This window comes from Theropithecus gelada, chromosome 7a (assembly GCF_003255815.1).
Source record: "Theropithecus gelada isolate Dixy chromosome 7a, Tgel_1.0, whole genome shotgun sequence".
In the NCBI taxonomy this organism is placed as follows: Eukaryota; Metazoa; Chordata; class Mammalia; order Primates; family Cercopithecidae; genus Theropithecus; species Theropithecus gelada.
Window position 1 is genome coordinate 18,282,803 of NC_037674.1, and position 16,330 is coordinate 18,299,132.

Consider the following 16,330-nt stretch of genomic DNA (forward strand, 5'->3'; position numbering starts at 1 on the left):
GAAGACGTAGGTCTGGCTGTACCTGTGTGCAGCCTCTACACCATTGAGTTGAGAACAACAACTCAAGAGAAATGGGGAGAAAATAGAAAAGGTCAGAAAAAGAGAGAGCCATCCTTTTACCTATTCTTTCTTCTCCAATTATTTATTTTTCTAGTATTGACAATGGGTGCTAATCTATCCACTGTTTTCCTGATTTACCATGTTGTGGAGAAGCTAAGTTTGAGCTAAAAATGACTATAAAACCAGAACTATTTTACTAGCATCATTCTCTAATCAAATGAGTCACCTGGTAGAGAAACTTGGATATGCCTGGGGCAAAGGAAAATGATCATCCCTATTTAATTTTGTTTCAAATCAAACATTTAAATATAAGTAATACCAGACAGTATGTCATTAAGCTGAGAATACAAAGGTGAACACAAACTAGCAATGTATTCAGGGTTTTATACCACTGGATTCATGTCAGAAAAAAAATTATTCATTTTTATAATAATAACAAATGGGGCCCAAGTAGTAAAATGGACTTCAAAAATGACAACAGGGCCAGAAACAGTTACTCTCTGAAACTGAAGTTAATATGAATCAACACATAATCAACAGTATTATTTTTAATCCATCCTGCAGTGTGATTTGAAGGCAGCTTCCTTACTGTGATTAAAACACATTTAACATCCAAAGACATGAGTAGAGACAACTCAGAGGCATTTGTTATTGGTAGTTTAAAAAAGAAAGGCAAATAGCAGACTTACGACAATACTTTCCAAAGCAGTAAAAATTCTGCTAATTCACACTCTCTCATCCTTACTCCATGAAAAGGAACTCCCAAAGCCCAATTATTCTAAGTAATTACATATTTCTACTACTACTAACTAGTTATAAAATTTCCAAGAGAAAAATGCTCAGCATATTTATACCCGGCTGACACCAGTACATTCAATTAGTACTTAAAGAATGTAATTAAGGTTCAGGAAGATACAAATAAATTATAAATTATCATACAAATCACAAATTGTATATTCTACAAAGGGCTTACCTTGCAGCTTTTTCAAAACAGCAACCTCCATTTTCAGAACTTGTTTTGGTTGTTGAGCTGATTCCACCTTCAGTGCAACATTCTCCCTGGTGAGCATGTCCAAGGCATCGTAAATTTCTCCAAAGCCCCCACCCCCAATCTTTCTCAACTGCACAGAAAATAAGAACACACACACTCAAAATTACTAGAAGATTCTAACTTGAAAGTAATTGATCTGTTATATTTAGAAAATGTATAATTTTACAATCTGTTTTATAAAATATTTCAATATTGTTAAATTAACTATGTATATGCCAAGAAAACATATGCCTGAAAATAACATCAAAACCTTTCCCCACAGGTTTATCCACAAAAAAGTAATGAAATTATTCCACCCACAAACAATTTTAAAATTTAGTTGACAGCCAGCATCAGAAATGTCACCAAAAATACAGTATTTGAAAGAATCTCTTCCTACAAATACCACTCAACAACCAGATTTGTTGTTTTAATTTTAAGGAAGACTTTTTAAACTATGAAATCCTGGCTGAGTGCAGTGGCTCACTCCTGTAATCCTAGCACTTTGGGAGGCTGAGGCGGGAGGCTCACTTGAGGTCAGGAGTTTGAGACCAGCCTGGCCAACATGGTGAAATCCCATCTCTACTAAAAAATACAAAAATTAGCCAGGCATGGTGGCACATGCCTGTAATCCCAGCTACTCAGGAGGCTGAGGCAGGAGAATTGCTTGAACCCAGGAGGCAGAGGCAGTAGTAAGCCAAGATCCTGCCACTGCATTCCAACCTGGGTGACAGAGAGAGACTCCATCTCAAAGACGAAAAAAACAAAAAACACTACAAAATCACCCAGCCCTCTCACCACCACTTATCCTTTTCTCAGGGGTACCTAACAGGGTCCACAGAGCAGGCAGAGAACTCCAGTACCAAACTATCCCAGAATTCACTATACATCTATTTATTCATATACGAGTAAAAAAAAAATCAATTTAAGCAAGTTCAACAAACACTATTCTCTCTGATAAAATATGTGAGCTTAACTGGGGAATATGAGGATGCTGGTCTGAGTATCATAAGCAAGTTTTGAAGAGTCAGTGGCAACTGCACCTATAGGCTCTGAAAGCTGGGTTGTGGGGGTAGATACTTCAAGCTAGATACAGCAATTATTTTCCATTTCCTGAAACTAGGTTGTCTCCTTATCACATTATCCAACATCCAGGATGTGATATAATGTAGGAAGTCATCATAGGCACAGGGTTCTAAATCCTAACCAGCTCAAGACGCCCCAGTTCCATGTTCGATCTCTTTCTCCACTTGATCATCACTGATTACTACATCTAGGTTAATTTATCTTCTGAATTTCTACAGTAATTATTTGTTTAATCATTCAATTAATCACTGTACCGGGCCATACCTCAGGTACCGGGCCAGGGCTCAGATATCACTTGTATTATTACCTTGTATTTTCCAAATTAAAGACCTGTCCATGAAATACTTTGTTTTTAAACTGTCATGTTGATTAACTTTCCATTGTCAATATCCTATCCTGTTACAGAGAAACTAAGCTTCTTCGAAGAGATGGCCATTTGTTCTATTCTATTTCCTTGTGTCCCCCATAGCATTTGGCAAAGTGCTAACTTATAAATATAATCCTATACTTATTACTTTGCACATGTGAGCCATAATCCTTCTTTATTTTTATTTATTTATTTTTAACGTTTTCAGTTGGTAGTCTCACACTGTCTCCAGGGCTGGAGTGCAGTGACATGATCTTGGCTCACTGCAACCTCGGCCTCCCGGGTTCAAGCAATTCTCGTGCCTCAGCCTCCCCAGTAGCTGGGATTACAGGTGTGCGCCACCACGCCTGGCTAATTTATGTATTTTTAGTAGAGATGGGGTCTCACCATGTTGGCCAGGCTGGTCTCAAACTCCTGATCTCAGGTGATCTGCCCACCTCTGCCTCCCAAAATGCTGGGATTCCAGGTGTGAGCCACGGCACCCGGCTGATCCTGCTTTATTGTCATTTGGTGATGGGAAAGGAATACTACATGAAACTACAGGATAAGTTCAAGATTTTTAAAAAGTTCCAGAAGTGGCCAGGTGTGGTGGCTCACACCTGTAACCCCAGCACTTTGGGAGGCCGAGGTGGGCGGATCACGAGGTCAGGAGTTTGAGACCAGCCTGACCAACATGGAGAAACCCTGTCTCTACTAAAAATACAAAAATTAGTCAGGCGTGGTGGCACATGCCTATAATCCCAGCTACTCAGGAGGCTGAGGCAGGAGAATCGCTTGAACTTGGGAGGCGGAGGTTGCAGTGAGCAGAGATCATGCCATTGCACTCCAGCCTGAGCGACAGTGTGAGACTCTGTCTCAAAAAAAAAAAAAAAAGGTCGCAGAAGCATTCAGTTAAATAAATTGTTCCTTCATGGGCCTTGATTGATATACTTATGATTCTTTATATTTTGCCCATTAAATAAAACCTAGTGTAGCTTTAAAAACTCATACACAGTACCAAACAGATTCCTTTCTAACTAAGGACTGGTAGAGGCAGCTTCATGTTTTACCTCACAAAAAAACCTTATTAAATGACAGAATAAAACAACTAGGCTGAAGTAAATGTTTTTGCTTCTTTGTCTATTTCTGTCCCTATAATGCCATTTAAACATTAATAGAGCATTTTTTAATTGGCCTGACAAAGCCCTAAGAAATTATCAAGGTTTATGAGGCAAAGAGAGAGGCAGTTTAGTATGATTGGGGTACACAGATTACAGGAAGAATAGAGGTAAGGTCTGTGGGAGATTGTATTTTCCAACAATAGGCACAATAACATCATCCATCCCTGCTCTTCTTCAATGTGAAGAAAACCTTTCACACTGATGAAGGCAATGTGACCTTGCTACTCCGCCATCAAGAGGTAGAGTCCATTTTCCCCTTAACTGCTTTCATCAACAGAATAGGGCAAAGTGACACTGTGCCAGCTCTGAGGACAGCCCTTAACCAGCCTGGTAGCTTCCATTTCCTGTCTCTTGAAAGCTAGCCACCATGTAAGAAATGGGACCATCTGGCCGGGCGCAATGGCTCACATCTGTAATCCCAGCACTTTGGGAGGTCGAGGCGGGTGGATCACCTGAGGTTAGGAGTTTGAGACCAGCCTTGCCAATATGGTGAAACCCCACCTCTACTCAAAATACAAAAATTAGCCAGTGTGATGGTGCACGCTTGTAATCTCAGCTACTCGGAAGGCTGAGGCAGGAAAGTCGCTTGAACCCGGGAGGCGAGGCTGTGGTGAGCTGAGATTGCGCCACTGCACTCCAGCCTGGGCGACAGAGTAAGACGCTGTCTCAAAAAAAAAAAAAGAAAAGAAAGAAAGAAAGAAATGGGACCATCCTGAGAAGCCACAGCCATGTGGTGATGCCCTAGAAAACAAGCCACCAGGTTGGGGGTTGGGAGTTGGGGGTGAAGAGCTAAGGAACCCCATGATACCAGACAAGTGAGTAAAGAAACCATTTATAAATGGATCCTCTAACTGAAACAATCCTGCTAGTGCCACATAAGAGACAAATCACCCAGGCAAACTCTTCCCAAATTCCTAAGGCACAAAACTGCAAGCAAAATAAAATGATTGTTTGAAGCTTCTAAATTTTGATGTAGTTTGTTACATAACAATAAATAACTAAAACATCATCTGTAACAATGAGCTTGTCATTTTTTTTTTTTAACTAAAAATGCCTCTATGCCCTCCCAAATGTTGGAGATAAGTTCCTCAGATATATTAGTTCTAATTACCAGGACAAGGGAACCATGCCAATTAAGAGTTTCACTTGTCACCTTTTCATATGTCCACTGGAGAACAAACTAGCCTTAACATAGTGCTTAGTGTAATCCTCTCACCAAAGCAACACTCATGTCTGACTTACATAAAAGATTAGCAACTGCCGAATCTCCCTGCACCAGTCCATGATGCTGACATAGTTTTCTTATATTTGGTCAAGTAAATTTTCAAAGTCTACTGACTTACCTAATCAGTAAAACACACTGTACCATACGAATAAAAAATAAAAATTCTATTTCTAAAGGGTCTTCTTTTTCCAATCTGTTCATAAATTAAGGGAACCATTAAAATAGCTTTGTAAAACCTACTAATGGAAAAAAACTTTGGTGGACTGTGTAGCAATAAAAAATAATTAAATATATCCAAAACAAAAATAGTTCCTTAAAGAAATGAGTAGTATTAGAAAGATGGCAGATTCTAGGTCTAGGGAAAGTAAGCCATTGAAAGACTATTAGGATCCTGTCAAAAGAACTCAGAAGACAATGTGAAGTGTGTCCCCTTAGTCAAATAAGACAATTTAAACATCTATAAGGATAACTACCATGGACTGAAACACATAAATTTGTTCAAATCTTTCTTAATTATACTAAAAAACAAATCTAATTGGTCACTTTTGGAGAATGATAAGAAATCAATTCATTGTTTTGAAAACTGGTAAATTTAAAAAGAGAAGCAAGTATTTATCTTGTTTTCCTAATCAAATTGTACCCCAAGATAATCAAATAATTGATGATAAAAAAAATTTGTCCTTATAGATACACTTCAGCTAATAAATGAATTATGGAATATCACTAATTTGCAATCCCTAAATAATAGACCTAGGCAATGATCATCAATAGTGTTACCACCACAAAAAAGATAGACAGATGGACAATAAGATATTATATGCCTCCTAGTGAAGGCTCACAATAACATTTATGAAAAAAAGATGTCCCCATCTCAAAACAAACCTAAAGTCAGATCTAATCCAGCCTGTAGATATAACTACCAATTTACATGAAATACACAAGACAGAGAAACGTGTTAACATCAAATGGAAGCAGATAGCAAAATCCAAACCATGGGAAATTTTACAGACAAATCACCTAATTTTTTCAGTAAATAAATTGTAAGGGGAAAAAAAGAACAATAAAGAGGAAGGAACCTAGAAATGAAAAGAAACTTAAGTGATGGCAACTAATTACAATATCCAGATTTTATTTGGATCTTGATTCAGACTGTTGAAAATACTTTACAATCAGGAGAATGTGAAAACTAAAACTATATTTGGTGATATTAAGAAATGATTACCTGTTTCTAGTACTACTACAGTATTTTATAACAGTAGAAAGTAGCTGAAAATACCACATGCTAACAGACAAAATGACACACAACCTTGGGGGCGGAGTCAGCAGGAAAGAAATGATTATTTTTAAGGTATGATAATGGTATTACGATTATGTTTTTAAAAGTAAGTCCTTACTTGTTAGAGATACATACTGAAGTATACACAGAAGAAATGCTAAGGTTAAATATCACTTCAAAATATTCTGGGAGAGAGATGAAACAAGATTAATCATACACTGATGACTATTTAACTTGGGTCATGAGTACATGGAGGTTCATTATATAAGTCTCTATTTTCTATGTATACTTACAATTTTCCTTAATAAAAAAAAAAAAAAAGAGCAGCTCATTGGACTTGCTTTTTTTTTTTTTTTTTTTTTTTTGAGATGGAGTCTCGCTCTGTCGCCCAGGCTGGAGTGCAGTGGCACAATCTCAGCTCACTGCAAGCTCTGCCTCCCGGGTTCACACCATTCTCCTGCCTCAGCCTCCTGAGTAGCCGGGACTAGAGGCACCCACACCACGCCCGGCTAATTGTTTGTATTTTTTTTTTAGTAGAGATGGGGTCTCACCGTGTTAGCCAGGATGGCCTCGATCTCCTGACCTCATGATCGGCCCGCTTCGGCCTCCCTAAGTGCTGGGATTACAGGCGTGAGCCACCGCGCCCGGCCAGCTCATTGTAATTTCAAACACTGTATTTTTTTCATTTGTTCAAAAATTTAGTACTATATGAAGCAAGAGTAAGAATTAGGGTATAAACAGAGCTTAATCATAGAAAAATAAATGTAAATAACTGCTTTAGGCATATAAGTAATGTATATAATATTTCCTAATGACATGCTATTTTTATCAGGATACCAAAAATTACCCCGATATGTATACACACACACACACACACACACACACATTCTGAGATGTACACTCACCACTTTCCATCTTTCTTTCACTAGAATTCCAACACTCAGGATATCCGGCTGCTCTCCTCCCCCGCTCATTGCAATACACTGATTATGGTAGAACAGTTACACAGGCATCCAGTTCTCAAGGGTGGTTTCCATTTAACCTAAAACAACAATAACAAAAAATAGTAGCAGTATATTAGGGTTAACTAATCAACACAAATGACATTCCAACATCAGTAAGCACTACTAATACTATACATTAGTTTGGCTACTTTGTTGGGAAGAAGGGGAAAAAGACCCAGAAATGTTTAATGCATATTTTTTAAAACCACATATCTTTCCATTACAGATGCCCAGTGAAATAGCTAGGCATTACAAAGACACTGTTAAAACACAGGTATTATTTATAATAACTGAGATTGTTAGATTATAGGGCAAGCATGATGTCATGGCACTTGAACTAGGTAGATGACTATCCTGAGTACAATACACTGCTGAGAAGACACAGTACCTAATTTACAAGTGCTTATAGTTTGTAACTTAGAGCTTAATAACATTATAGCTAATATTTTAATGTTACAAAATGCACTTAAAATGCATAGGAAATAAATACTAACAAAGAAAAGGGTTGTTGACCAAACCTGATACAACGACATTCTAAGAAAAAGAAGATATTAATAAGATGAACAGCATACCTGTAGAAAATGAAGATATAGCAGAAAAATACAGCCTAAAGGAGATGAAAACTGTAACCTAGTCCAGGAATGAAAACGATATTGATACACAGTGACTTTCAAGATACATTGTTTAGTGAAAAAAGGCAAGACAGTAAAGAGTTTATAGTATGCTATACTTTGCAGAAAAAGGAGATAAATGTTGAGTATATTTAAGTATCTGCTTTTTTTTTTTAGAAAGAAAGGAAAAGAAGGAGAGATAAGCTAAAACTTAATGAAAATGATTCTTTGTAGCAGAAGTCAGCAAATTTTTTCAAAACAGGTCTGGAAAGTAAATATTTTAGTCTCTAGGCCACATACTGTATTCTCTGTTATAGTTACTCGATTCTGCCACTGTAGCACAAAAGTCACACACAATTATGTAAACGAATGAGTATGGCTGTGCTCCAACAAAATCTTATTTACAAAAAAAAAAATGTGGGCCAAATTTGGCCTGCAGACTGTTTCAACCTTTACTCAATAGAAAGCAAAACAAAAGGCCAGGTGTGGTAGTTCACACCTGTAATCTCAGCATCTTGGGAGGCTGAGGCAAGAGGGATGCTTGAGCCCTGGAGTTTGAGACCAGCCTGGGCAACACAGGGAGATCCCATCTCTACAACAAATTTAAAAATTAGCCAGACGTGCTTGCACGTACTCGTAGTCCCAGCTACTCAGGAGTCTGAGCAGGGAGGATCACTTGAGCTTGGAAGGCTGAGGTTGCAGTGAGCCGTGAAGGTGCCACTGCCCTCCAGCCTGGGTGACAGAATAAGATCCTGTCTCAAAAAAGAAAGAAAAAAAGGATGGAAGGGATAAGGAAGAAAGCCAGACTTCCGTGAATGCATCTTGTGATATAGTTTTGATTCTGGAACCATGTAAATGTTTTACGTATGATAAAAAAAAAAGTTCTAAACTCCAAATTCCAGAAAGGACCATAACAACAAGTAATCACCAGAACTGGTGTTAAACCCATCCTACACCCATCAAAGGGAGTTCTGAATGAGTGATATCACTTCAGCAAGTCACCAGTCAGCAACACCACAATTCATAACCACATTTACATAATAAAAGGTCAATCAATTCCTAAATACTCCTACTTCACCAATCCCTGAGCTCCGTAATTCCTCAAATCCTATTTAAGACCAGCAGTTTCTTTTCTTTTCTTTTTTCTTTTAAAACAAAGTCTTGCTCTGTCACCCAGGTTGGAGTGCAGTCGTGCAATCACAGCTCATTATATCCTTGAACTCCTGGGCTCAAGCAATCTTCCCATCTCAGCCTCCCAAGGAGCTGGGACTACAGGAGCACACTACCATACCTGGATAACATTGTTTGTTTGTTTATTTTTAATAGACAGGGTCTCACTATGTTGTCCAGGCTGGTCTCAGACTCATGGCCTCCAGTGATCCTCCTACCTCAGCCTCCCAAAATGGTGGGATCATAAGCATGAACCACTGCACCTGGTTGGGCAGTTTGTTTCATTCAGAGAAATTATGTCCTACAATTATGACTCTCCCTTGTATATCGCACAATAAATTTAGCATTTTGTTCAGAAAACGAATGATGGCATGTTCAAAACAAAAGACAAAAATTTTAAAAAACACTAAAAATAAAGGACAACTCAAAACCAACTGAAACCAATAATGTACTGCAATCTGTTCCCCAAAAACCTATGGAACTAAAAGAATTTTAAAACAATAACCCATTGCATCCATTGCATACTGAGTTTGTGCCATAGTCACACAGAAAATAATTACTTCAGCTGGGCATGGTGGCTCACACCTGTAATCCCAACACTTTGGGAGGCCGAGACAGGTGGATCTCTTGAGGTCAGGAGTTCGAGACCAGCCTGGGCAACATGGCAAGACCCTGTCTCTACTAAAAATGCAAAAATTAGGCCAGGCGTGGTGGTGGGCGCCTGTAGCCCCAGCTACGCAGGAGGCTGAGGCAGGAGAATGGCTTGAATCCGGGAGGCAAAGGTTGCAGTGAGCCGAGATTGTGCCACTGCATTCCAGCCTGGGTGACAGAACGAGACTCCGTCTTAAAAAAAAAAATTAACATTCTCCACAGATTTTAAATAAGACTCAAATTTCAAAAAAAAAAAATCTTTTAATGTTGGGCACACAATCCAAAATTACCAAGCACACAAAGAACCAAGAATATCTCAATTTATATATGAAAGTGCAATCAATAGATACAAATGCCAAGATGACACAGAGTTAGGATTTATCAGGCAAAAATGCTACAAGAAATAAAGGTGAACACCCTAGAAATGAATAAAAAGATATAAAGTCTCAGTAAAGAACTAAGAGACATAAAGAAAGAAATTAAAAATTTAAGCCAGGCATGGTGGCTCACGCCTGTAACACTAGCACTTTGGGAGGCTGAGGCAGGCAGATCACAAGGTCAAGAGTTCGAGACCAGTCTGGCCAACGTGGTGAAATCCCATCTCTACTAAAAATACAAAAATTAGGCGGGCGCGGTGGCTCAAGCCTGTAATCCCAGCACTTTGGGAGGCCGAGACGGGCGGATCACGAGGTCAGGAGATCGAGACCATCCTGGCTAACACGGTGAAACCCCGTCTCTACTAAAAAAATACAAAAAACTAGCCAGGCGAGGTGGCGGGCGCCTGTAGTCCCAGCTACTCGGGAGGCTGAGGCAGGAGAATGGCGTAAACCCGGGAGGCGGCGGGTGCAATGAGCTGAGATCCGGCCACTGCACTCTAGCCCGGGCGACAGAGAAAGACTCCGTCTCAAAAAAAAAAAAAAAATTAGCTGGGCGTGGTAGTAGGTGCCTATAATCCCAGCTACTCAGGAAGCTGAAGCAGGAAAATCACTTGAATCCAGGAGGTGGAGGTTGCAATGAGCTGAGATGGTGCCACTGTACTCCAGCCTGGGCGACAGAGTGAGACGCCATCTCAAAAAATAAAAATAAATAAAATAAAAATAAATAAATAAATAAATAATTTAGAAGTGAAAAATATAGTAACTGAAATTTTAAAATTTCACTGGATGGGGTCAATAGAAAAATGGCAGTGTCAGAGTAAAGAGTCAGTAAACTGGAAGACAGATCTATAGAAATTACACAGTCTGAAGATAAAAGATTCTTATAAATGAATATAGACCCCAGGGACTAGTGGGACAATACTAAAAATGCTAATATTTGTGTCATTAGAGTCATAAAAGAAGAGGTAACAGTTTAGGATAGAAAAAATATTAAAAATGGCTAAAACTTCACAAATTTTGTGAAGGACATAAAACAACAGATTGATGAAGCTGACTGAATACAATAGGCGTGCGCACACACACACACACACCTCTTAAACATATCATAATCAAACTGCTGAAAATTAAACAGAAAAAAAAATAAAAATAACTAGAAAACAGCCAGGCACGGTGGATCACAACTGTAATCCCAGCACTTCGTAAGGCCGAGGCGGGCGGAACACCTGAGGTCGGGAGCTCGAGACCAGCCTGACCAATACGGAGAAACCCTGTCTCTACTAAAAATACAAAATTAGCCAGGTGTGGTGACACATGCCTGTAATCCCAGCTACTCGAGAGGCTGAGGCAGGAGAATCGCGTGAACCCGGAAGGCTGAGGTTGTGGTGAGCCGAGATCGCGCCATTGCACTCCAGCCTGGGCGACAAGAGCAAATCTCCGTCTCAAAAAAAAAAAAAAGTAGAATGGTAAAGGGACTCATGATGGTGGTTAGGTTTCTGCATTATTTCAGGTAATGTAATATTCATATTATATAATATTTATATAACATAGTTAATATTTAATGTAAGAATTCTAAGTAGATGGTACAAAGGAGATATATTGTAAGTCCTAGAGCAATCGCTTTAAAAACTACACAAAGAGATACCACGAAAAGCAAAAAAAAAAGTGGAATACCAAAACATGTTAAGATAATCCAAAAGTAGGCAGAAAGAAACAGAAGAACAAAAATAAAGGGACAAATATAAAACAAATAATACAATGGTTGACCTGAATCCAAACTTACCTGTAATTACCTTAAGTATAAATGGCATAAACATGCCGCTGAAAAGACAGAGATTAGCAGGATAAATATGATTCTATAAGAAACTCACTTCAAAAATAATATGTAGGTTAAAGTGAATATACTAAATACCACTGAAAATAATAACAATAATAATACTATTATTATGTAGGTTAAAAGAAATGGGGAAAAAGTATACCATGCAAATATTAACAAAAGGAAAGCTGGAGCATCTATTATAATATCTGACAGTGCTGACTTCAGGGCAAAGAAAATCACTGGAGATAAAAAGAAATACAGAACCATGGAAGAGCCAATTTACAAAGAAATTATAAACGTGTATGCACCTTAAAAAGACCATCAAAATACATGAAATAAAAATTAATGAACTGAAAGGAGAAACAGACAAATCTGTGATTATAACTGGAGCAGACAAATCCACAGAACAACTGAACACTTTGCTCCTGTACCAAAGAAATAACTAGATAGAAAATTGGCAATAATACAGAAGCTAAAACAGTACCATTAGGGTATAATTTAAAAATATATTTGGTTGTGATATTGTGGCTTGTATTAATAATAAGAAATACAAATATTTGGTCTTTGTCCCTGGTTCTTGTTCAGAGCTCATAAAGCCCTTATAATTTCTGAAGTGATTAGGGTGATAGGAACATCTTTTGGTATAATATTTGGTTTTTGTCCTTGGTTCCTGAAATAGCTCCAGATAGATAAAAGATGATAGGAGTAGATTTTGTTATTCATAACAAGCCCCTTTCAACCACATCTGGGTTTTTGTTAATGAGGTGACTTTAGGAAATCTTTAAAGATAGAGGGCTGGTTGCCAGGGAAACCAACCATGTGATCAGAGGGCTGGAACTTTCAGCCCCACTCACAAGGTCTGGGGAGGAGAGAGATGCTGAAGGTTGAGTAGACTACCAATGGCTAATGGTTTAATCAACCATGCCTTAATGAAGCCTCCACTAAAAACACAAAGCACAAGTTTTGGAGACTAATAAGCATGTTGTGAGGGTAGTGTATCCTAACTTCATGAGGAAAGAAACTCCTGCTCTGAGGATCCTTCCAGACTTTGCCCTATGTATCTCTTCATCTGTATCCTTGTTTATATCCTTATTAGATAATAAACCAGTAAGCATAAATAAAGTGTTTCCCTGAGTTCTGAGAGCCATTCTAGCAAATCACACTTCTCTGTCATTTGCCAGAAGTATTGAGTATAGTAGTGAGAACAGTTTATTTTTCTTATCTTACATTTTGGTGTCAGAGAATTGGTATTCATCTCCAAATTCCTGGCAGCGCTTGGAATTTCCTAAGTGATATGAATGCCTCTGTTATGCTAATGAAGTGACTCCAAGCTTCAGGATGGGGGCTGTCACCTGAAAGCATATGACTACATATGCTTTACTAGAACTTTCATCTCCACCTCCCAACTTCCAGGAAAAGAGGGACTAGTGATTGAGTTTAATCACATGACCAGTGATTTCATCAACCATGCCTATGTAATAAGCTCTTTTTGTTGTTGTTTTTTTGAGATGGAGTCTCACTCTTTTTGCCCAGGATGGAGTGCACTGGCGCAATCTTGGCTCACTGCAACCTCCGCCTCCAGGGTTCAAGCGATTCTCCTGCCTTAGCCTTGTGAGTAGCGGGCCACCACACCTGGCTAATTTTTTTGTATTTTTAGTAGAGACAGGGTTTTACCATGTTTGGCTAGGCTGGTCTCAAACTCCTGACCTCAGGTGATCCACCCGCCTCAGCCTCCCAAAGTGCTGGCATTACAGGCGTGAGCCACTGCGCCCGTTTTTTTTTGTTTGTTTGTTTTAAGAGATGGGGTCTCACTGTCGCCCAGGCTGGAGTGCAGTGGTACAGTCGTAGCTCATTGCAGCCTCGAACTCCTGGGCTCAAGCAGTCCTCCCGTCTCAGCTTCCCAAGTAGCTAGACTACATGCATGTGCCACTACACCCAGCTCATTTCACTTTGTGTAGAGACAGGGTCTGGGTATGTTGCCCAAGCTGGTCTTGAACTCCTAGACTCAAATGATCCTCCCACCTCAGGCTCCTGAAGTGCTGGGATTACAGGCATACGCCACTGTGCCCAGCCCTGAACTCTGGATATTAAAAACTCTGTAAATCTTAAATTCAGCTAGATAAAAAAGAAATTGGGGGAAAAAAAAACACTCTGAACAACAAGGCTCAAGGAGCTTCCTGGTTGGTGAACATACCGATGTACTAAGAGGGTGGTGCACTCTGGCTGCATGAGGATAGACGCTCCCGTGCTTGGGAGCCTTACAAACTTATCATATAGTCCTCTTCATCTGATTGTTCATTTGTATCCTTTATAATAAAAAGGCAATTTTAAATATAGCACTTTCATGAGCTCTGTGAGTCATTCTGAGCAAATTATTAAACCCAAGGGGATTGTGGGAAGGCCCAAACTTACACTCAACCAGGGAAAATTTGAGTGGCTTGTGCTACAGACTGAAGTGAAGGCGGCTTTGTGGGACTAAGCCCTGTAACCTGTGGGGTCTGCATTAACTTGAAGCAATTAGTGACAGAATTAAAGTGAATTATAGGACACCCAGATGATGTCAGTGAACTTAAACACAACCATCAAACAACTGGAACTGATATTTATAGAACACTCCACCCAACAAAAGCAGAATACACATTCAAACTCACAAGGAACGTACACCAAGAGACTATATAATATCCCAGGTCATGAAACAAATTTTAGCAAATTTAAAAGAACTGAAATCATATATATTATGTTCTCTTATAACAAGCTAGTATATTCTAGCTTAATGATATTAAGCTAGAAATCAATAACAGCAAGATAACAAGAAACTCTACATACACTTGAAAATTAATAACAACAGGGCAAGGTGCCTGATTTTATATAAATAACACTATATTGGAACTAAGCCATGCTCATTCAATTATATGTTGTGTATGGCTGATTTCATACTACTACAGCAGAGTTAAATAACTGCAACACAGATGGTATTACACTTAGGCCTAATACATTTATTTTCTGGACCTTAATAAAATGTTTGGCTGGGCACAGGGGCTCGCACCTGTAATTCCAGCATTTGGGGAGGCCAAGGCAGGTGGATTGCTTGAGCTCAGGAGTTCAAGACCAACCTAAGCAACATGGCAAGACCCTCTGAGGAAAGAGAGAGACCCTCTCATATTGTTTTATATTGTTTTATATTCAGTACCTGTTTTAAGAAAAAAACAAGGAAGCGAAACCAAAGACAGGCAGCCCAGCGCCAGGCCCAAAACTGGGCCTGGGCCTGCCTGGCCTAAATCTAGTAGTTAAAAATCAACTCATGACTTAGAAACTGATGTTATCCAAAGATTACCAGCAACGTACAAGAACATTGTGAAACTCCCTGCTCTGTTCTGTTTCATTCTGACCAATGGTGCATGCAGCCCCTATCACGTACCCTCTGCTTGCTCAAATCAATCACGACCCTTTCATGTGAAATCTTTAGTGTTGTGAGCCCTTAAAAGGGACAGAAATTGTGCACTCAGGGAGCTCGGATTTTAAGGCAGTAGCTTGCCGATGCTCCCAGCTGAATAAAGCCCTTCCTTCTACAACTCGGTGTCTGAGAGGTTTTGTCTGCGGCTCGTCCTGCTACATTTCTAGGTTCCCTGACAGGAAGCGAGATGACTGAGGGACGGCCGAGACAGCCCCTTAGGCAGCTTAGGCCTACCCTGTGGAGCATCCCTGTGGGGTACTCCGGCCAGCCTGAGTGACAAGATCCAAAGAGTGCTCCCAGGTAGGCAATTGCCCAGGTGGAACGCCTCGCCAGAGCAGCATGTAGCAGGCCCCCGCGGAGGATTAACACAGTGGCTGAACACCGGGAAGGAACTGGCACTTGGGAGTCTGGACATCTGAAACTTGGTAAGACTAGTCTTTGGAACTTGCCCACTCCATTTAAGTGGAAGCGTGGCCTGATCACCCATGGTGTGCCTTTATTGGCACTATGGTGTTGGTTTTGGTTTTGACTTGGTTTGAATTGCTTGACAGGACTGGTCTTGGGAATTTGCCTACTCCATTTGAGTGGAAGTGTGGCCTGATCACCCACGGTGTGCCTGTACTGGCACTTTGGTTTTTGTTTTTGACTTGACTTGGGACTGCTTGATACTTTGGTTTTGGTTTTGACCTGGCTTGGATTTCTGGATACCCTGATTTTGGTTTTGATTTTGGTTTGGTGTAAACTGCAGAAGTGTGTGTGTGCCCTTTTTGCCTGTTTTTTATTTTGTGGTGTGCGTGTGGTATGTGGTGTAAGTGTGGTGTTTTGTCTCGAAGCATGGGAGCATGGGTCAAGCACAAGTAAGCCCACCCTACTAGGAACTATGTTAAAAAATTTCAAGAAGGCCGGGCGCGGTGGCTCAAGCCTGTAATCCCAGCACTTTGGGAGGCCGAGACGGGCGGATCACGAGGTCAGGAGATCGAGACCATCCTGGCTAACACGGTGAAACCCCGTCTCTACTAAAAAATACAAAAAACTAGCCGGGC

At 39.8% G+C, this 16,330-nt stretch overlaps 1 protein-coding gene across 1 annotated transcript in view; it reads right to left on the reverse strand.

The window, feature by feature from the left end:
• Positions 1–16,330, reverse strand: part of TTBK2 (tau tubulin kinase 2) — a 185,221-nt gene that overhangs the window by 134,741 nt on the left and 34,150 nt on the right. The window contains exons 2-3 of the mRNA XM_025390617.1: positions 7,110–7,246; positions 1,034–1,181 (exon numbers count right to left, since the gene is read on the reverse strand). Coding sequence (XP_025246402.1) covers positions 1,034–1,181; positions 7,110–7,178 — 217 coding nt within the window. The 5' untranslated portion in view covers positions 7,179–7,246. The remainder of the gene's footprint in view (positions 1–1,033; positions 1,182–7,109; positions 7,247–16,330) is intronic.